We start from the raw sequence: 22,586 nt of genomic DNA, 5'->3' as shown, positions 1-22,586 counted from the left end.
AGAAGTACCAAAAGTTTAATATATATAAATTTAACATAAAACACCTTGCATATTATTTGTCGGATGCACTTATTTTTGTATATTACTTATTGCAATACACATATTTTCTATATTTTTACAATTGCTAGCAAGTTTTTATACTCGGTTAATAGCTGATCCAATTCCCACCGATTGTTCTGACTTACGTGAAGTCATATGTTCTATGTGGAGTCCCTTTTGGATGCTTTAAAGGTTTTATTGTTTGTTGTACTACTCAACCGTGGTTGCTAATAGTACAAAGGTTTTTTTGTCCACTCTAAATAATTGTCCCTTGAGGGATACTGTATGTATGAGTATTACAAGCGTTAGTTGGATATCAGAGTAGCACAACTAAGCGTGGTCGGAACTTCTCTCTCAAGATGAATTGCGTATTTCATTTTCATTGTAAACATTATTTGTATTTAAGTATTTTATTTGTAAAAGGACCTTTGTGTAAATCTTTAAAAAGTTATTTAATTTATTGAAGTATTTATTTATAAAACTTTGATTGGTTTTTTTTCTTAGACCTTTGGTCTGAGGTCAAAATAACCCGAGCAATTAGTCAAAAATTTTCTATTTTATCAGAAAAAAAATTATTTTATTACAGGTGATTAGAACTTGTGCTGTTAAATCAATATTTTCAAAATTTATAGTTCAAGCTTAAAGACTATCTTGATTTGGAGCAGTAAGGTTTAGTAGCTTAAAGGTGAAGCTTGTATAGTGGTATCAATGGTATATCTTGGTTAATTTAATAGTTTATATCCTTAAAAGGATAACTAGAGGTAAAAGTAACAAAGCTTGTCAAAAATCAAGTATAAGCATAGGAATCTTAGTTATTATAATCAGGGTAGAACGATTGGATAGTTAGGATTTTTTTTTTTTCTCGCGTTTTACAGGTTTAAAAAGTTTAAAAAGTCAAAAGTAACCTAGATAACAAGTGACAGGTTAAAATAGTTGAAAAAAATTGGATTTTGTAGAACAAACGTAAGATTAGCCCTTTATCTACTGATGGGCCAAATGTTGGCCTTTTAAAAATAATTTTTCTATAATTAAATGACTTGCTAGATAATTTTTAAAGATGATATGATTATTACAGGAAATTATGCATAAAAGATAAAACCATAGAAAAGAAAGTTATTTCAAGAGCTTAAAATGAAAGATCTTGTCAAAACTCAATTACTTCCTTGGTATTAAGGTGCATCAAAAGCAAGGAATATTCATTAAACACACAAATTACCTTTTGGATCCTCTACTTGACAAAGGTATGATTTATTGTAAGCCAGTTGAAACTCCAATTGCAGCTAATAATTAGGAGTGTTCAAAACCGGATACCGAGTCGATCCGGATCCAGATATCAGGATACTCGATTTTCCAGATACCTAAAAATGCGACCAGATTCCAATCCGAATTAAACCAGGTATCTGGTATTCGGATACCCAGTTTAATTCAAGTCAAAAACCGGGTATCCGGTTTTGTTTTCTTCCTTGATACATGTGTTTTTTGTTGTTTTCTCTTTTAGAATATTTTTTGTTTACAAAAAATTATAATACTAACCCTCTGGAAATACTTTTGCCTAATTAGTCATAAAATACAAACCATGGATATCCATACATACATGTCTTCATTCTCCAATCCACTTAATTAATTTCTTCCTCACTCCTTTTTAAACCTCCCCAATATATGCACTTTCTTTCACAATCATCTAAACAAATTTCATTACCCATTACCTTTCAGCTTAGTTGGAAAACAAAGGGAGGGAGAGTGTGAGACTGGAAGTGAGAAACGATTGTCTAAGTAGCATACTGGAAATTGGAAAGCAAAAGGCCCAAGCTAGATTTAGGTTTTTCAAAACAAATTTTAAAACTAAAATAATAATAATAATAATAATAATAATAATAATAATAATAATAAATCGGATACCAAGTATCTAGATTCCGAAAAAATGCAAACCGTATCCGATCCGAATAACTGGTTTTAAAACTGGGTACCCGAGCCGGATTATCCGGATTTAGTAAACCGAGTAAATTATCCGGTTGTAAATCCTGAATACCGGATAATTCGGGTCGGATTTTCCAAACCGGATATGTTTGAACACCCTACTAATAATAGACTTTAAAATATTAAAGGAGCAACTCTAGCTAATAAAGGGCAATATCAGAGAATAGTTAGGAAACTCATTTATCTTTCTCATTGTATGCCATATATTGCATATGTTGTCAGAGTAGTAAGTAGATTTATGCATTTTCAATTACAAAAATACAATCATCTAGATGTATTATCTTATACAGATGCAGGTTGTTTTCTATCAAGAAAATCAAATTCATGATTCTTCATGTTTGTTGAAAGGAATTCAGTGACTTGAAAAAGCAAGAAATCAAAGGTTGTTTTCTATCAAAAAAAGCCGAAGGAATAGATAAACCACAAAATTTTGGAAAACTAATTACTATTGTTGTACACTTCTCTTTGTGTAGTAATAGCAAATATTTTCCGTTAAGTTTAACACTCATTTAAAATAGAACAATTAATCAGATGGATGCTAAAAACTGATGACATAGACAATACTCACTAATAAGAATCATATTGATGTTTTCCCTTCACCTGGTACTCATTCATGTCATTAAATCGATCTACAGTCAGGATTTTTGAGTCGGTATAAAATAAGTTGTAGTGTCCACATTGGTTTTTACTTAATTTTAAATTGATTTTAAAGTCGGGTTAAATTGGATTCCGTTACAAAATCGTGTTTATTTTGAACACTTCAACTTTCACCATTTTGACATAGATTCAAGTTTCACCGCCTACAAGAAAATTTTCTAACTTACCCTTGAATTTAAAAAAAAAAAGGAAAGAAAGAAAGAAACAGCGACTAATTTTTTTATAAAAAGTAGTCATAAACAATTAAACCAAACAAATCAAAAATGATGTTATGATGAAATGTTTCCATTCTAATTAATGAAATTAAATAATTAAGCAAGGAATTTTCATTGCATTACAATATACAGATGATAATAATAAGAGTGAAAAGGGTACAAAATAAGAATATTTCCCGCGTGTACCAAGCTCACAGTCAAACACTGATGACTGATGCAATCTAAGAGCAGAATCTCTATAGTCTTAGTCTATATATATCAGGGTGACAAATAACTAGACTTGATGTAGAAGGAAGGTTGTTTTAAGGATGTCTTCCAACTGCTTTTCCACAGAGGAGCACATTACTTGGGGGATTGTACTCATTAGCGAGACTCTTGTCTGCGTTCCATACTCTGAGGTAGAGTTGCTGTCCAAGATATTGTCGCGTCCAGATTGCAGATCTCAGGTTCCACATCCCTTGGTTGTCCAATGACACTAATATTGCTGTCCAGGACTTGGGATAAACCTGTAACATTCACCCATATATCTAATGAAATCGCAAACTCGGTTTGAGTCTGATTTTGCTAGGGGGTCAACACGGAATAGTAGGGTTTATTTAGTAATTTATACTCTCAAGGTGTAAGATCATCATTGTTCTAAATTGTAGTCAGGACTGAGCCGAGCCACACAAACAGAGCAGATGAACAATGATGCAGGGTGCAAAATAACAGTCTAAACATGGCTCGACTGAACATATTACGTATAGAAGTATGTCGATATTGATAGAGTATATATATAACATATCAGGCTAAACTTTTGATTTAGTTTATTTATTGATACGGTCGGTTATAAAGGCCAACGTGACAAAAAAATCATGTTGATGGTTGTAGGCCAGAGATATAATATACCTGAGTAGTATGTCTGGTAAGAGCATCTTTAAGATTGTAACTCTTCCGACTGGCTTGACTCCATTTACCAGCACCAAAACTGTAACAATTGAAAGTCAAAATATGAGAGGCGTGCCAAAACTCAGACTTGCAGTATAAGAGAATAAAATCATGTAAAGAAAAGTACCCAACAACCCAGAAATCAAAGCCATCAAGATGCCAAGACTGCATTGAATACTCATCATTCTGGAAGACAACCTCAATGAAATTATGAAGATTAGTTCCTAAAACTGAAGTGCCAAGTCTTGCAGATCCGCCAGATGGATTGGCTTGAATGGAATTCAAGCTGAACACTCCAGGAATGTTGAAATAATCGGCAAGCTTCAGAGGGGTATCAGGGTATATAAAGGACACTTGGTTAACAGCATAGCGTTGCTTTCCATTGATCAGAGGAGCCGAGTTAGCTAACACAAAGGTTTGTGAAATTGGGATTGTTCCATAATGGAAAGATCCTTGTGGGTTCGGTCTAGCCGCATTTGCTGTAAGATTCCACCTACATTATGGATTTTCCAAAAGAGATTATAATCGTGTTTCATTGCACCAATGTATTAAGCAATAATTAGAACACCAAAGACAATATAGAATCAGATATCAAGTAATAAGATAATTCAACATTGAGAATTTCTTACTTGAAAGTTCTGGCTTGTTCCATGGACCAATGAAATTGTCCAGCAGGAGGTGCAGGCACAGGTCCAGAGACCCGCGAGTGAGAGTTTGAATAGTGAAGAACTCCGGTTACAGTAAGAACCGTCCTTGTGAAACGAGTCGAAGCAACAATGTAGTAGTCCTTGGGAGCCTGGTCAAAGGTCACAAGAATCGAGAGAGACTGACCCACATGAACATCAATGGAATCATATAGGTTCTGAACTACGTGAGATCCTTCAACCTCAACGACCTTTAATTTGTGACCTTGAATTCGGAAGTTGAATGAAGTTGACATTCCCACATTTGAAACTCGAAACTTGTATGTTTTTCCTGAAACATGAATACTGATTTGATCTTTTATGTCTATGCAAAAACAAAGACTTCAATATCAGAAGTTTTTGGTCATTGAAAGCTAACCTTGATCTCCATTGAAGGAACCTCCAGTCCGGCCATTAATAAGCAAGCCATCAGGGAATGGAAGAGCTTTTCCTGCATCTAGAGCCCTTTGAAGGGTCTGCATAAAACCAATATTCAACAAAAGGATCAAACAAAAGAAACAAGAAGCCATAGCAATGTCTTTCATGGATAACCAGGAGTGTAAACAAATAACATTCGAAATGCAATGAAAAACAAACCTTGTAATTGGTTTTGTACCAGTCACCAATAAGCAAAGTAAAGTCACCAGCAGGGTTAGGGTAAGGAATGGGAATTCGAGGCCTGGAGTACACATTGAGAGCACCAAACCCACCAGCAGCACGGTGCAACCCAGTCGATGGGAAGTAAGTGTAAGAACCAATCTGATCTTTAGGCTGGAAAAAGTATGTGAAGTTTTTGTTTGGAGGGATTGGACAATTAGTCCCTAGAACACCGTCTTGCCATGAGTTCTTTCTCTGCTTTATTCCATTCCTACAATTTACAAGAAGGTTAAAATTAGGGAAGTCCATCATAATTAGAAGATTAATGTAAGATAACTCATCTTAGTGTCTTACAAGCACTTGCATCTTTTTTCATTATCAATAAAAATGTGCCTACGCAGTTACATTTCGCAATAAAATTTCAACCTCTTTCATGGTGTTTCATTAGTGGTATTAAAAGATGCTAATGAGGATGACATATAGTGTTAATTTTCACTAAATTTGTTGTGTTATTCTCATAGTAGTAAAGCTCTCATTCTCAATCATGTGTTTTATTTCATAATTTTTCGACTACCAATTAATATCAGCTTTTTACTTGGTATAAATGAGGATGAATTTTGTGAACAAAAATAAATGATTAAAATTAGGACAAACATGATCATGAGCGTTGTTAGATAAAATTCCTACATAAATTTCATTAGATTATAATTACCACTCCCATAAGTTAATGTCAATAGCCAAATAAGCCATAAACCCAACTTATATATTTGGATTAAATTCTTTAGTTCCATTATAGTAACAAAAAAATAAAAAGCAATCTTTGTTTGTGACATATGACAAATTGTTGAATGTAGGATACCCTATTTTGATTGATTTTGTACTCTTTACTTTAACTAGAGTTAATACTCAGCCCTTTGAGTTTGCAATATCGTAATTCAAGTATGCCAGACTCAAGTGGACGGAGAAAGTAGACTATAACTCTATTAGTATCAAAATTTAGGAGTTAATAGAACACATTAATTTAAGTTAAATTTAACTAATGTTTCTCTTCAAAAAATTAAAAAAAATAAATAAAAAACTAATGCATAATCCCTTGATCTCATGGTTTGGGGTTCGACTTCCTAACCATCAATACAACATGTAGCTTGGTTAATAGGATACATTAGAAAAGAAGTAGAATTAATTTAATTGTATTAATTTTTTTGGTATATGGTTGGGAAGGGAAAGAAAGGGCTAGGAGAGAGACAACGAGAATCAAACTCATGTTTTTATAAGTAGCAAATGCAATCAGCACATGATCCTAATGATATTAATTAAAGTTAAAACAATTACATAACTGCTATGTAAATGAGGATATTAGATTGTGCAACTTTTTGTCAGTTAAATCATGTGATTCGGCCTACAAAAGCTTACCATTCACTTGTTTAGCCAAACACTTCAACATTTGTATTATGAATAGAAATAAAATCCACATTTAGATAAGTCATAAATTGGGTTTTTTTTTTTCGTTAAATTTTCAACACTTTTCTTAATTAATTTCTCTTATTTAGACGAAAAAAAAAAAAAAAAAAAAAAAAAAAGCTTAGGGGGGAATTGGTGTTTGGGAGTTTGATTTTCATAGCTAGAAATAAGTCAATTCTTAAGCTTTTGCTTCATTTTTGGTTGTCAATTGTTTACTTATACTCCTTCCGATTCAAATGGTTTTTATCACTATTCAACCATCACTTTATTATTTTATTTTTCATTGATTTATTTTTCATTGATAAGTTAAATATAATCAAATGGATCTTCTTTGATTCATGTCCCATAATTTTAAATTGAGGCTTGAATTAGTGTATTGTACGAGTGAAAATGAAATTGGACTATTAAAAATAAATCCAGAAACAGCATCAATAAAACATTCTTCCACAACAATATCACAATGGTCAATGGTATAAAAGTATTCAACTCAACTTCAAATTAAAAATAATCTTATTAAAATATAAAATGTTAAGAAGAAAGGGAAACATACCAAGTGAGAAGGAAAGGTTCATTCAATTTATTAATGACATTAAGAACGATGTTGTCATTTGTCACACAATCAAGTTTAGGTCCTGGAAATTGACCATTGATGAGAATGACCTAATTGCATCATAAACAAAACCATAAACATACAGTTAGATTTTAAAACTTAAATTAACCAAATATAGAATATTCTACCTTTCTACTTCATAAACATCTAATTACACCAAAAAAATAAAAACGAAAAGAAAAACCAACCTGTTGAGGAACACCCAAAGGAGAAATAGTTCCATAAGTGACGGTCCAAGTAAAAAATCTATATGGGTCATCAGCATTTACAATAAATACATTTAAAAATGCAATTAATCCCAAGATTGTTAAGTATTTCATACTTCTTTCTTCCATTATCTTCGTCAAAGTTTATAACTCCTGCAAAACCCCAAAAATTGAAATAGAAATTATATAAAACAATGGCGATCAATATTCAATATCAATAACCCATTATGAATATCACCATTTAGTACATTAGTACATTAAAAAAGTAGACTATTGCCAGAATAAAAGGTATTTGAAAAAGATAATGATAGAAAAGCATACTGAAGATTGAATGGAGGGAAATGGGTTTGTTAGATCTTGTAGCAGAGGGTGTGTCAAGTGGATGAGAGCAGGGAATATAAAGAAAAAATAAAGCAGGGGATGGGTAACACTCCCTACTATTCATTTGATGTGTCTTATTTTGACTTTTTACTATGTATTTAAATGATATTATATGTAAAAAAATATATAAGTTTAATAAAAATAAATTAGTAAAATTAACATAGCCAAAATAAAAATTAAATATTTAAGATAAGTTGACCAAGTAATAAAATATTTACAATCAATAGGAGGGAATATTTAATTTGGCCAGGAAAGGGTAGTTTGCTTTTGTTTATTTTAATAATTACAAAATTTTTTGGTTGTTTTTTCCTCTGAGGTGTATTTTCCTACTTAGTTTAATAGAGCTGTAAGAGTATTTCCACTAAGAGCTGGCAAATGGGCATTTTCAAAAAGGGAAAAGGAAAAAAGTAATGAAAAAACCAAGCTGGCAATAGACACGGACTCTAGCGTAAAAATTTTCAAATCTTTCATTATAATCTCTATTTTAAAAACAAAAGGAGTAGAGGTGTTCATTCGGTTGATCGGGTCGGTTTCGGATGGATGTTATTCGGTTCGGTTGCATTTCTGATCGATTATTTTTCGGCTGTGTGTTACAACGGGTCACACTCGGGTCGAGTCGGTTAGTCACGGTTCGGTTAGAGATCGATTATTCAAGCTATCGGGTTAGCATCAGTTCGGTGTCGGTTGAAGTTCGTGTCGAGTGTCAATCGGTCTCGGGTTGTCATCGATTACTAATTGGTTCGCTTTTTTCGGGTACAGATCGGGTTCGAGCTTTATTTTTCGAGTAGTTATCGGTTACGGATAACTATTGATCGGGTCAATATCGAAATAAGTTAATAGTCAGGTTTTTAATTGATGTATGCTCATTTACTTACAAAAAATAATTACCGATTGTTTTATCAGATATAGCAGATAGGGGTGTCAAACAGGTCGGGTTGGGTCATTTTGAGGTTCGGATCATATATAAATGGGTCAATAAACCCTTAACCTGAACCTGACCCATTTAATTAATGGGTCAAAAATTGAAACCCCGACCTGATCTGTAGCAGATCGGATCAACCTGCTAATGACCCATTTAACCTACTTTTTTTTTTAGGTCATTAAATTCATATATTTCAGGTCATTTGACCCATTTAACCTTAATTAAAGGCTTCCTCCCAAAATAAACGTATGCCACTTAATGCAGCGAGCACACGGTATTCTTTAGTAAAAGGCGAAAGAATAGTTCGCTTTGTGCTCACGGCGTGTCTGCGTAAGTTGGTATGAGATCTGTGGAAGTATATATATATATATATATATATATATATATATATATATATATATATATATATATATATATATATATATATATATATATATATATATATATATATATATATATATATATATATATATATATATATATATATATATATTCTGTATGCAATCTCTTCTGTATAGAACTTGTGTTCTTCCTTATTCCATATTATTAGAAAACTGAAATTGGACTTAATTTGCTAAAATTAGGTGAAAATTTGATTCGGATTTATAACAGTTCAATTTACAATCGGTTCGGGTTTGTATCAGTTCGGGTTAAAAACAGTTCGATTAATAATCGATCGGGTTTGTATCAGTTCGGGTTAAAAACAGTTCGATCTTAATCGGTTTTAGTCAGGTTACATTCGGTTACGTGCATAATTCGGGTCGGTTTTGACTCGGGTTAATCACTGTTCAGTTCGGGTAACATCGGTTAAGGTTTATATGTCAGTTATAAAATTCGGTTGCAGTTCGAGTTCGATTTTGCCCTTTTCGGTTATCAAACGGTTCAAGTGAAGTATCGGTTCGGGTAATTGCAGTTCGGTAAACCTAAAAAACTTACTTTTTTCGGGTCGGATAATTTTCGATTTCGGGTCGGATTTTCGGGTCGGGTTTGTTTTGAACAGCTCTAAAATGGAGTATTCTCCACCTCTTTTCAATCTAATTTTGTATTCTTATAATATTGATATATGAAGTATAAAATGTACCACTCCCATCTTATGGTTTTTAGTTGTTGACAAAAGTTATTATAGCAATTTTTGTTAATTAATTAATTTATTTGGTATATATTTCTCAATATATAATGTAAACTATGATAAAGTGAGATTTAGTTTAATTTATTATTGAATATTTAGCGTATATAAAATACTAAGTAATTATCACCATGTACTATAAATAGTAGTGGGACGAAATGTATTAAAAATACAAGGTTCAAAAGGGTTTAAATGATAGAATAAAAGGCAAATTGGAAAACCGAGTCAGTAAGAAAAGCTGGCTCAACTTTCCTGAGGATGAACCTAAAGCCGACTAGGCTTTACGTATTGGAAACTATATTTTATCTAGCTAGAAAAGCCGAGTCGGCTTTCCTATGGATGGAACAAAAGTCAACTCGACCTTTTGTTTTGATCAGACCGTTGTGACTTTACATTTTCTTTGAATTAAGTGCATTGGATTCCTTCTCTTAATGAGGAGGAATAATGCTTATGAATATTATAGTTATAATGGTATTGATTGATGAACATTATGCTTGATCATCAATTAGTGATTGAATGTGCCATGACCCTTTGGTATGTTTGAACTAGTATAAATAAGGCTTAGGGAAGGATGTTACTAACACCTAATTTCCGAATTCTCTTGTTTCTGCTTTTTCTCTTGTGTTTTTTGAAAAAGAATTATAGACTTCTTGTTAGAATTTTCAAAAGTTTATAATTTATCAAACACTTTTTTATTAAGTGACATACCCTAAGTACTAAAAGTGTGTTGTGTTGTTTTGTATCTCGTTGTGAATTTCCAAGTAAAAACCCAAATATCTTTGTGAGGGAAATATCACAAAAGAAAAGTGATTACACGCTTACAACACGTATTAAGTTTTCGGGAAACGGTTGTCATTACAAAGCGCATCTTAAAGTTTATTCTTAGTGTTATTGCGTAAGTTTATTTAGCCATTAACAAAGTAAAAATACAAATCCCAATTGTAATTTATTTTGGTACTCATAATTATTGATGTCCGAATGTTGAATTTGTAAATTAAAATATCTTTGACTATGTCTATGTATATGACTAGACTAATTTTACTACTTAGTTCAAAACCTTATATTTGTGGAAAAAAAAAATGAGTTGTGATTATGAAATACTTTTGAAACATGTGTTTATGAGAATTAAAAAGTAAAAAATGGTATATAAGAAAAATCAATAATAATTAGGACTAAATATGATGAATTAAATTGTTAGATATTATTGTACGATCATATAATTCTATTAAGATTTTACCTCATAAAATTTTATTCAAATTTAAATCACAAAATAAACTTGGCATTAGACACCAACTCTGCAACCAAACTTTTTGTTACCGACTGACTAATTATTTACACGTGTAGAAAGCACTGACATTTTCAATGACAGTTTACAAGTGGTCGAAAATAACGACAATTTCTTGATTATATGTCTTTAATTTTACTAGAAATTTATTGTGTTTAATTTTACCTAAAGCTACACAATTGTGTTTTGTGATAATATTAGTGAAAACATATGTCTTACAATTCAGATAATCATTGGCATACTAAACATGTTAAGATCAATCAATTTCAAAATGAAAAAATGTTATTAATTTTGTGATCATTTTCAAGTTCTTTTTTAGTATGTATATATATATATATATATATATATATATATATATATATATATATATATATATATATATATATATATATATATATATATATATATATATATATATATATATATATATATATATATATATATATATATATATATATATATATATATATATATATATATATATATATATATATATATATATATATATATATATATATATATATATATATATATATATATATATATGGATTCTAATTCTTTTCTTATTTTTAGTACCTTTTAATGAGCCTAATATATAATTTGTAATTAAATCAACAAAAGTTCAAAACAAACATGAATTTTATTATCAGCTAGTCTCTTGAGAGACCGTCTCTTTGACAGACGTATTTCAAGCCCAATCCATTAAAAATTAATAGCTACTTACCGAATCTTAATGCCTACTTACATTATTCTTAATGCTTACTTACCGTAGTATTAATGCCTACTTTCAATATTTTAAATGTTTACTTATAATATTTTAAAAAACTTATAATAAAGCGGCCCAATTAGACATGGCTTATAATAATAATAATAATAATAATAATAATAATAATAATAATAATAATAATAATAATAATAATAATCCCTCTGTTTTCATTGTTTTTCTCTTATTTGCTTTTTGTGCAGATCCCAATGTAAACTTAAAAGTCAAATAATTTTAATTGCGTGTTCTTAAACATAATAAAAGTTGATATTTAAAAAAATGTATATTGAGACAAATCTATAAGATCCCATATAATCATCGTCAAAGTTTAACACTAAAATTCGTAAATTCTATTTGAGAAGAGCATATGAAAATGAAAGGTGTATAATAATAATAATAATAATAATAATAATAATAATAAATAATATCTGTCATGTAAAAGATAAACAGTGGGTTTGGATGGAACGCAGCAATTACTCTGAAAATGAGGTCTATCAAAATTTGCAGAATTCGTGCGAAGCTGATTTGGTCCGAAACCGCACTCCCAAAAACAAGATTCATCATTTGGCTCGCAATCCTCAACAAGCTAAAGACAAAAGATCGTCTCCACAAGATAAAATCTATCAATCACCTCTTTTTTTTCTACAGGTTTAGTATAAACTGTTTGATGACACGATGGCATGTGTTGGTTCAAATTTCAAAATTTCTTCTCTCAACAACCTAGCTTCGAAAAGTTGGAGACTTCTCGTGGCAAGGAAAAAATTAATCTGCACTGTATTAAGCTGCTTAGTATACCAAATATGACAATCCCGAAATGAAGCCATATGGAAAGCAAAAGTGAAATCTATCGAGATTGTGTTAAAGACCATCAAGCTAGAAGTGAAGGCACGCTTTTTCTTTATTTTTGCTAAAGAATTTGATAGAGATACTAGTTGGATGTAAAGCACCATTAATGATGTCTAGTTGTGTTTTTGTTGAGTGAATAGTATGGACTCCCTTACACTCTTTTTGAAGCTCTCCCTTTCTTCTTTGCACATAAAGAGTGCAGTTTGAAAACCTTTCCTAGAACATGTATTTTTCTAGTAATTTGATGCAACAATAACAAGTCAGTGGTGATAGCCTGGACTTCTATCCTGTAAATATTTTATGGTTGTTTTATGGAAAATTCTCTTTCTTCTTCCAATAATAATAATAATAATAATAATAATATACGTACATAGTAAAAAAGAGATCAAAAAGTACTTAGTTTTTTTTTTGTTTATAGGGCAAACTGGGGACTGAGAAAGATAAAGTGAAATTCAATCATGACTTAACCTAAAAAAAATACAATATTACTCTAAATGAGACAAAATTCAATTCTCAAATAATACTTTATTATTATCCAATAGATATTATTATTAACTTGTCCATATTACATTCATAATGAAAATCGGTGCATGCATAACTATGTGCATAATTAAGTGTTAAGCCCTAATAAATGGGATACCCACCAACCCCACAAAAGGAAATGGGAACAAAGAATAGTAGATTTACAGGATTTCCTGCAATCGCGGCTGAACTAAATAAAGTCCTTCTCTACAAGCAGGTCAACAATTTGACCCAACATCCGTCTTTTTTTAGTTGTTTAATTTAAAATGTTTCTGATAAGACAAAGTTAAAACGAAAAATTATATGTTAATAATTGATATTAATTGGAATATTCAATTTAAATATAAAGTGCGTTTCATATGAGACAATACTATATAAGAATATGTGATATAGATATGGGACGGGTCTGATACAAGAATTAGGGTAGTTTAATATACAACCCGTTTTGTATGAGACCGTCTTACCGTGAGACGAGTCCATACAAATGACCCATTAGTATTTAGTGAAAAAAGATTAAAAAAAAAACAATGAAAACTTAATTTCTGCTTTTACAAAAAGCAATTTTTATTAAATAGTTTGGGCTTACCCTATTGAACTCATTTGATGATGAGACGACCTAATTAGAGATTTAATATGTAATATAATATTCACCATTTACTCCAATTAATACTCCGCCTTTGTTGTTTTTCATCTCAACATTATTCTAATAAAAAATAGCTTCTTATATTCAGCTCAATTGTCTCATACTTTTGCATTATTCAATCATTATTTTTAATTTGTAATTTTTTCATCTATAAGTTAAAATACAGTAAATTAAGATCTTATTTAATACACCTCAATGTTAGGAATACTAACATTGACTTCCCATAAGATTAAAGTATATAGAAACAAGTTGAAATATCACATTGAAATATGTGAAAAAGTAAATGAGATGATTGAGATAAATTGCAGGGAGTAATATATAATACGGAAACAAGTTTAATGCACGGAGTTCTAAATAAAAAAAAATGAAAAACTATTCAATTATATATTATCCTTATAAACTACTCCCTCCGTTTTCACATGTTCTTCTTAAATAGAATTTACAAATATTAGTGTCAAACTTTGACTATGCTTTCTCATCGATTTATATGAAAAAACATATTTATATGGGATCTTGTTAAATTCGTCTCAATACTAAAATTAAAATTATTTGAATTTTAAGTTTGCATTGGGATCTGCCAAAAAAGTAAATGAAAAGAACTAATGAGTACCGAGAGAGTATAAATTTTTATTGAAATGTATTGCGAAATGATATAATGTTAATATAACTATCACAAAAACTTGGATGCGATGATCTCTTATTGAGAGCATTAATATGGGTCGACCCAAAATCTAAAAATTGAAAAATAAAAATGGTCGGTCTTCTAAAAACTAAAGAATAAAAAATTACTAATTATTACTGACCAAGATGGTCAAGGTACGAATGTCCAAGATGCCCAAGTCCAATCCAATGCAAGGGAATTACTTTTGTCCAAGTCTTATTATGATCTTAGTATGCACGGTCCAAATAACTCATCAAGTGGTTGTACTTTGCTAAGTATAACTAAGTACTTTGTTGAAATCATAAATTAAAGGGTGGCGGTTACAAGGCTTGATTGCAAGCCATTGAAGAGCATCAATTGGGCTGATTAATTAGCGTGTTTTAAGGAGATTTAAAGCTGATTTTTAATCTCATTTAAAGCTGCAGTTTTGGAATACAAAGGGGTATGTTTTAAGGAGATTTAAAGCTGGTTTTTAATCTCATTTAAAGCGGCAGTTTTGGAATTCAAGGGGCAGCTTGTTTTTAATCTCATTTAAAGCGACGGTTTTGGAATTCAAGGGGCAGCTTTGAATGACGGTATTGGACAGTTTTGAGAGATTAATTGCTGAACATTTATCCTTGTTTTAAGCTTAGTTTTAAGTAGTCTTTTAATTATTGTTGAATGGGATTGGACGGTTATGAGCCCTTTCATCATCTTTTATTTTCAGCATTTATTTTTTTTGTTTTGTTGCTATTAATTAGGCAAGTTGTTGATGGAATTATTGGATGTATGAAAGCTATAAATAGCATGCTAAACATGAATGAAAAATCATCCAGAAATTTTCCAAAGAAAAACGTGTGTTTGTTTATTGAACTTGACTTGTGTTTAGTCATTTTTAATTGTCCAAATTTGAGTGTTCCAAATTTGAAGAGTTAGAGTTTTAGTGAGAGTTCCTAAAACTAAAGCTTGTAGTTGACGATTTGGTGAGAGTTCCCTAATCTAAGCTACACCCAAACAAGTGAGTGAGTGTTCCTCCTTGTTATATCCTCAAGTTTAGGGTGAGAGTTCCCCTTAACTATCTTGATTAATTTAAACATTTTTCCTAAGTTAAACAAAACCCAAAGACCCCTTAATTTATACTTATTGTGAACAAGTTTTCCATCTTGTTTACACATCATTTGGCGCGTCAGATAGGGGGAGTTTTTCTAAACACTTCCAAAGGGGTCGAATACCTACATATCATGGGAGAGAATCAAGATTTGAGGGTAGCTTTGGAAGCTCTAAATCGTTCCATTGCTAGTCAAGAAAGGTTGGCCGAAATTAATGCCAATCTACAAGGGAATCTTGCCGCCTTAATGGCAAGACTCTTGAACGAGCAAGATAGGAGAGATCAAGATGAAGAACCTCCACCTAGGAGGGAAGATAGGAGTCTCAAAGTAGACGTCCCTGCCTTTGATGGGTCGCTTGATCCAGAAAAGTACTTGGAATGGGAGAAATCCTTGGAAAGGTACTTTGAATACAAAGATATTCAAAAAGAAGTGCAGAAATATAAGATAGCCAAGGTGAAACTGAAGGGCTATGGTGACAGTTGGTTGCAAGGGGAACAAAGGGCACGTACCCTTAGGGGTAAAGCTCCCATATCAACTTGGAACAAGTTGAAGAAACGGATGAGAGACCGTTTCATTCCTCACAATTATAAGCAAAGCCAATATGTGAAGTGGAGCACTTTACAACAAAATGGCGATTCAGTGGAAGACTACATCAAAGAGTTTGATAGGCTTGCCATTGTGTGTGAAGTAACTGAAAATGAAGAGCTCAAAATGGGGCGTTTTGTAGCTGGGTTGGATCAAGAGTTACAAGACAAGCTTGAAGGTTACACTAACCTTACTTTTGTGGAAGCTTGTAAACTTGTGACCAAGTTTGATGCAAAAAGGAAGAAGAAGAAACCAACTACCACTCCTCCAGTGGTACGTAAACCACCTTTCTCTTTGAACGATGGTTCTTCCTTTAACAAGCCCAATGACTCACCTAAGAAGGACAAGAAGGATTTCAAGCTAAGTGACATTGTGTGTTACAAGTGTGGAGGAAGGGGACATTTTAAGAAGGATTGTCCTAACTCAAGAGCTTTAACCATGCAAGAGGTTAAGCTTATGGCCACGCAAAACATTAATTGGGAGGATTTTGAAACAGAAGAAGAGGAGACCGAGAATCCTAATGAAGAGGATGGGGAAGAAGATCATTGCTTTCCGGAGATGGAGGACAAAACCAATCTGGTTGTTAGGAGGGCTTTGCAAGCACATGTGGAGGAGCCCTTGGCACCACAAAGGCAACACATTTTCATCACCAAATGTAAGGTTGGTGGCGAGGTATGTGATTTAATTATAGATGGGGGTAGTGAGGCAAATACTGTGTCAAAGACTTTAGTGTCTAGACTTTGTCTTACCACCACTAACCATCCACATCCTTACAAGTTGAGTTGGTTAGATTCAAATTCTAGTATGGGGGTTAGAAAGCAATGCATGGTTAGTTTTTCTATTGGTTCCTATCATGATAGTCAATTGTGTGATGTTGTGTCAATGGATGCTTATCATATTCTGCTTGGTAGGCCGTGGCAAACTGATAGAAAATCACTTCATGATGGATACCACAACACATACACTATAACTCACCAAGGGAAACAAAAAAAATTACACCCTTTACCACCCCCACAGTTTTCACAAAAGCCATCCAAAGAAATTTCCTTGTTGTCTTTTAAAGAATTTGAGAGGGAAGTTGATGGTGAGGAAGAGTTGTTTTTGTTGTATTCAAAAGAAATTCATGAAAAATTTGTGAGTCAAAATCCCAAGTTGGCGCAATTGATTAAGGATTTTGAGGATGTCTTTCCAAATGAATTACCTATTGGGTTACCACCCTTGAGAGGAATTGAGCATCAAATTGATCTCATTCCAGGCGCACCTTTACCAAATAAACTTGCCTATAGATGTAACCTTTTAGAAACTAAGGAGTTACAACGTCAAATAGAAGAGTTGATGGGCATGGGTTATGTGCGAGAGTCTATGAGTCCGTGTGCTGTTCCCGCTCTTTTGGTTCCAAAAAAGGATGGTACTTGGCGTATGTGCATTGATAGTAGAGCTGTTAACAATATTACTATCAAGTACAGGTTTCCAATTCCTAGACTTGATGACATGCTTGATGAGTTAAGTGGTTCGAAGGTGTTCTCAAAAGTTGATTTGAGAAGTGGTTACCATCAGATTCAAATGAGGGAAGGGGATGAATGGAAGACCGCCTTCAAAACAAAGCATGGGTTGTATGAATGACTCGTGATGCCGTTTGGTCTTACAAATGCACCTAGCACTTTCATGAGATTGATGAACGAAGTGCTAAGGCCATTTCTTGGAAAGTTCGTGGTGGTGTACCTTGATGATATCCTTATTTACAGTCGAGATGAGGATGAGCATTTGGAACATTTATTTCAAGTTTTTACTGTTTTGAGAAAGCAAAAATTGTATGGAAAACTTGAAAAATGTGATTTTATGTTATATGAGGTCACTTTTCTTGGTTACATAGTTTCCGGTGATGGTGTGAAAGTTGATCCAAGCAAGGTTGAAGCAATTCAATCATGGCCTAGTCCTAAAACACTCACGGAGGTCCGTTCTTTCCATGGGCTAGCTTCCTTTTACAGGAGGTTCATTCGAAATTTTAGTACTCTCATGGCTCCCATAACCGAGTGCACAAAGAAGGGTTCGTTTGAATGGACTCCTCAAGCTCAAAAGGCGTTTGAAGAAATCAAAGAAAAGATGTGCAACACACCTATCCTAGCACTTCCGGATTTTTCAAAGCCATTTGAAGTTGAGTGTGATGCAAGTGGGAAAGGAATTGGTGTCGTGTTGATTCAAGAGGGGCGTCCAATTGCTTACTTTAGTGAGAAGTTGAGTCAAGGCAAGCTGAATTATTCCACCTATGATAAAGAGTTCTATGCAATGGTAAGAGCTCTAGATCATTGGTCACATTATTTGAGGCCACAACCGTTCATACTTCATTCTGATCATGAGTCCTTGAGGTTTATTCATGGGCAAAAGAAGTTGAATTCAAGGCATGCAAAATGGGTAGAATTTCTTCAAACATTTAACTTTTCATCCAAATACAATAGTGGAAAGGCAAATGTTGTTGCGGATGCCTTATCTAGAAGGCATAATTTACTTGGTGTTGTCGAAGCCAAGATTCTTGGGTTTGAGTTGATCAAAGAGTACTACAAAGAAGATGAAGATTTTAAGACCATTTTGAAGAAATGTGTCGATGGAGTCTATGATTTATTTTCCTTACACGACGGTTTTCTTTTTAAGGGAAATAGATTATGCATTCCTAAGTGTCCGATTAGAAGTTTGTTGATCCATGAAACGCATGGGGGAGGTCTAGCTGGTCACGTTGGTGTTCAAAAGACATTGGAGCTTCTTCAAACTCATTTCTATTGGCCTAAGATGTTATCTACGGTCCATCATGTTATCACTCGTTGCTCTACTTGTCAAAGGGCAAAAATGGTGTTTCATAAAGGTCTTTACAAGCCACTTCCAGTTCCCGAGAGACCTTGGGAAGATGTTAGCATGGATTTTATTGTGGCTTTACCTAGAACTCAAAGGGGTAAAGACTCAATCATGGTGGTTGTTGATAGGTTCTCAAAGATGGCTCATTTCATTCCTTGTCATAAAACCGAGGATGCTATGAAAGTGGCTAAGTTGTACTTTGAAGAAGTGGTTCGTTTTCATGGGGTGCCACGCACCATTGTGTCCGATCGTGATACTAAGTTCCTAAGTCATTTTTGGAAGCCATTATGGCGTCTCATGGGAACTAAGTTGCTGTTTTCTACATCACATCATCCACAAACGGACGGTCAAACCGAGGTGGTGAATAGAGTTCTTGGTTCTTTACTTAGAACATTGGTTAGTAAGAGCACCAAGGATTGGGATGTTAAGCTTGCTCATGCCGAGTTCGCTTACAATAGGACTCCTAGTGCTACTACAAAGTATTCACCTTTTGAAGTAGTCTATGGTGTTAATCCCTATATTCCTATTGATCTCAAAGCCCTACCTCAAGATAAGTTTGTGCATGGAGGTGCTAAGGAACAAGCTGAGTTCATGGTCAAGATTCAGAAGGAAGTTAGGAAGAATATTGAAAAGGCCAATGAGATTTACAAGAAGCAAGCCAACAAGAGGGTTAGAAACGTGAAGAATTTTGAAGTTGGTGACTTGGTATGGATTTACATGAGGAAAGAAAGGTTTCCTAGCCAAAGCAAAAACAAACTCATGCCACGAGCTGAAGGTCCCTTTGAAATTGTGGAAAAGATCAATGACAATGCCTATAAGGTTGATTTGGGAGGCCAATATGGGGTCTCAAGTACGTTCAATGTGGGTGATCTTGCACCATATTATGATGATGAAGAATTGAGGACAATTTCCTTTGAAGAGGAGGAGGATGACCAAGATGGTCAAGGTACGAATATCCAAGATGCCCAAGTCCAATCCAATGCAAGGGAATTACTTTTGTCCAAGTCTTATTATGATCTTAGTATGCACGGTCCAAATAAATCATCAAGTGGTTGTACTTTGCTAAGTATAACTAAGTACTTTGTTGAAATCATAAATTAAAGGGTGGCGGTTACAAGGCTTGATTGCAAGCCATTGAAGAGCATCAATTGGGCTGATTAATTAGCGTGTTTTAAGGAGATTTAAAGCTGATTTTTAATCTCATTTAAAGCTGTTGTTTTGGAATACAAAGGGGTATGTTTTAAGGAGATTTAAAGCTGGTTTTTAATCTCATTTAAAGCGGTAGTTTTGGAATTCAAGGGGCAGCTTGTTTTTAATCTCATTTAAAGCGGTGGTTTTGGAATTCAAGGGGCAGCTTTGAATGACGGTATTGGACAGTTTTGAGAGATTAATTGCTGAACATTTATCCTTGTTTTAAGCTTAGTTTTAAGTAGTCTTTTAATTATTGTTGAATGGGATTGGACGGTTATGAGCCCTTTCATCATCTTTTATTTTCAGCATTTATTTTTTTTGTTTTGTTGCTATTAATTAGGCAAGTTGTTGATGGAATTATTGGATGTATGAAAGCTATAAATAGCATGCTAAACATGAATGAAAAATCATCCAGAAATTTGCCAAAGAAAAATGTGTGTTTGTTTATTGAACTTGACTTGTGTTTAGTCATTTTTAATTGTCCAAATTTGAGTGTTCCAAATTTGAAGAGTTAGAGTTTTAGTGAGAGTTCCTAAAACTAAAGCTTGTAGTTGACGATTTGGTGAGAGTTCCCTAATCTAAGCTACACCCAAACAAGTGAGTGAGTGTTCCTCCTTGTTATATCCTCAAGTTTAGGGTGAGAGTTCCCCTTAACTATCTTGATTAATTTAAACATTTTTCCTAAGTTAAACAAAACCCAAAGACCCCTTAATTTATACTTATTGTGAACAAGTTTTCCATCTTGTTTACACATCAATTACATTAAAGATATCAATTTTGACATTAAAGATATCAATTTCAACTTAAAGTAAAATCTTAAACAGATTAATCAAATTAAATAATTTCAATTTTGACATGTAAATGATCAATTTTGACGTTAAACTAATTAATTTCTACTTAAATATTGTTATGTTTTCACAATTTAAGAAAAAGGTAATAAAATAGTATTATTCTATCATTCTATGGATAAATATCAAACAACATATGAATGATCATTAACATTATTAATAATAATATTAAAATATTGCACAATACATGAATACAAGTATTCTTATCCAATGCAACATGATGGTTCTAATGGAACATAAGAGTACTTGTACTCTTTATTCATCAATTAATAATAGTGATATTGTTCTTCCTCAACAGTTTATGTTCAAAATGGACTATGGAAATAAAGTTGTAGCTAGATGTAGTGTTTGCTTACCCTCGACGTGAACGCGAGGAAGTGTCGATCTTGAGTTATGTTTGCCAAATGATTCGATGAATGCTCTTGGAAATGATCAAGAGTTCATGACTGATTTGCTATATAAAATTTTAAATTTGATCTAAAAATGATCAATTCAGACCTTAAAATTATCAATTAGAAATTGATTTTTATCTTAAAAGTATCAATTATGACCTTAAATAGATCAAGTACAGAACGCATATTGAGAAAAAATATATTTTGGCCAATTAGGCTATCCATCTCATAATAAGACCATCGCTCCCAAGAGCGACAAATTAACTATTTGATAATAATATTATAATAACAACTAGTCTTGGCCAAGACAATCTTAATATGAGACGGCCCATCTACTTTCCAGCTCAATCTTTATTAACAGTTTAAAAAAAATGAAAAAGAGGAAATATAAAACTACTATTTTTAAAAACGGTATTCACGGAATTTGATTTTCAAACCGCTAAACTTCAACTCGATATTTAAGAAACAAAGTCAAAAAGATTTGCACATTCAGTTATTTACAAAGTCTCTGAAAATCTTCAAGAAATCATCAAACAAACCAACAGTTCATCTTCAAAACTCAAAACATCTTTCTAATGGAGGATTTAATAAATGAATTCAACATGGGGAAGATTTGTACATTAAATTATTTACAAATCTCAGAAAATCTTCAAGGAATTATCAAGAAAATCAACATTTCGTCTGTAAAATTCCAAAACTCTCTCTAAAGGAAGATTTCATAAATGAATTCGGCATGAAAATGACTTTCTAGACATTACGAAAAGATGCAAACAAGGATTTAATGTCAATTTATATAGCACAATTTTTTTAATTCTAACATATTCAATTTGAACTTAATGCGTCGCAATAACTCTATTTATTCTGATTACTAATCTTTAAATCGATAATTGAAGATTATAAGTTCAAAACTTGAGTTCGATTATAAAACATCAATTGTCAATTTACGTGTCATAATTTTACTAATAACAAATTTGAATCAAATGCTATACAATATGTCTATACAACTGAAATACTTATTTTTAAAACGATAATTGAAGATTATAAATTCAAAATTAAGTTAGATTATAAAACATTATTATCAAATTATTTAACTATTAACATATTTAATTTGGAC

The 22,586-nt window shown here is 32.4% G+C and overlaps 2 protein-coding genes and 1 non-coding gene across 4 annotated transcripts; 1 reads left to right on the top strand and 2 right to left on the bottom strand.

Annotated features, from left to right (window-relative positions):
- Window positions 1–2,945: 2,945 nt before the first annotated feature.
- LOC130807797 (L-ascorbate oxidase homolog) lies at window positions 2,946–7,796 on the bottom strand. Of its 2 annotated transcripts, XM_057673136.1 has the most exons (9): window positions 7,694–7,796; window positions 7,355–7,525; window positions 7,107–7,216; window positions 5,096–5,366; window positions 4,878–4,974; window positions 4,445–4,790; window positions 3,943–4,308; window positions 3,777–3,855; window positions 2,946–3,394 (listed from the first exon to the last, which is right to left on the bottom strand). In XM_057673136.1, exons 2-9 carry the CDS (start codon window positions 7,499–7,501, stop codon window positions 3,191–3,193), a joined length of 1,620 nt encoding a protein of 539 aa, XP_057529119.1. In that variant the 5' UTR covers window positions 7,502–7,525; window positions 7,694–7,796; the 3' UTR covers window positions 2,946–3,190. The 2 variants fall into 2 exon arrangements, with proteins under 2 accessions (XP_057529119.1, XP_057529120.1); XM_057673137.1 differs by having other exon boundaries at window positions 7,355–7,701.
- A 1,091-nt stretch (window positions 7,797–8,887) lies between these two features.
- LOC130809549 (U5 spliceosomal RNA) lies at window positions 8,888–9,003 on the bottom strand. Its single transcript, XR_009040852.1, has one exon. It is a non-coding gene; the product is annotated as a U5 spliceosomal RNA (small nuclear RNA).
- Window positions 9,004–17,823: 8,820 nt separating this feature from the next.
- On the top strand, window positions 17,824–20,604 carry LOC130808390 (uncharacterized). The gene is made up of 6 exons (XM_057673865.1): window positions 17,824–18,428; window positions 18,651–19,095; window positions 19,180–19,291; window positions 19,541–19,891; window positions 19,937–19,987; window positions 20,573–20,604. Exons 1-6 carry the CDS (start codon window positions 17,824–17,826, stop codon window positions 20,602–20,604), a joined length of 1,596 nt encoding a protein of 531 aa, XP_057529848.1.
- The last annotated feature ends 1,982 nt before the right edge of the window (window positions 20,605–22,586 follow it).

Source organism: Amaranthus tricolor, chromosome 3 (assembly GCF_026212465.1).
Source record: "Amaranthus tricolor cultivar Red isolate AtriRed21 chromosome 3, ASM2621246v1, whole genome shotgun sequence".
NCBI classification, from domain to species: domain Eukaryota; kingdom Viridiplantae; phylum Streptophyta; class Magnoliopsida; order Caryophyllales; family Amaranthaceae; genus Amaranthus; species Amaranthus tricolor.
This window is presented reverse-complemented; position numbering and strand designations above follow the sequence as displayed.

What these genes read in the sequence shown, in the direction of transcription:
- LOC130807797 (XM_057673136.1), bottom strand. Translation starts at nt 7,501, where the DNA reads ATGGAAGAAAGAAGTATGAAATACTTAACAATCTTGGGATTAATTGCA. An exon ending in CTTTGGGTGTTCCTCAACAG is followed by an intron (nt 7,217 to 7,354) that starts GTTGGTTTTTCT and finishes TGATGCAATTAG; the next exon opens with GTCATTCTCATCAATGGTCA. An exon ending in TTACCAGACATACTACTCAG is followed by an intron (nt 3,395 to 3,776) that starts GTATATTATATC and finishes TGAATGTTACAG; the next exon opens with GTTTATCCCAAGTCCTGGAC.
- LOC130808390 (XM_057673865.1), top strand. Translation starts at nt 17,824, where the DNA reads ATGCCGTTTGGTCTTACAAATGCACCTAGCACTTTCATGAGATTGATG. An exon ending in CCGAGAGACCTTGGGAAGAT is followed by an intron (nt 19,096 to 19,179) that starts GTTAGCATGGAT and finishes AGGTTCTCAAAG; the next exon opens with ATGGCTCATTTCATTCCTTG. An exon ending in ACGCACCATTGTGTCCGATC is followed by an intron (nt 19,292 to 19,540) that starts GTGATACTAAGT and finishes CTTTTGAAGTAG; the next exon opens with TCTATGGTGTTAATCCCTAT.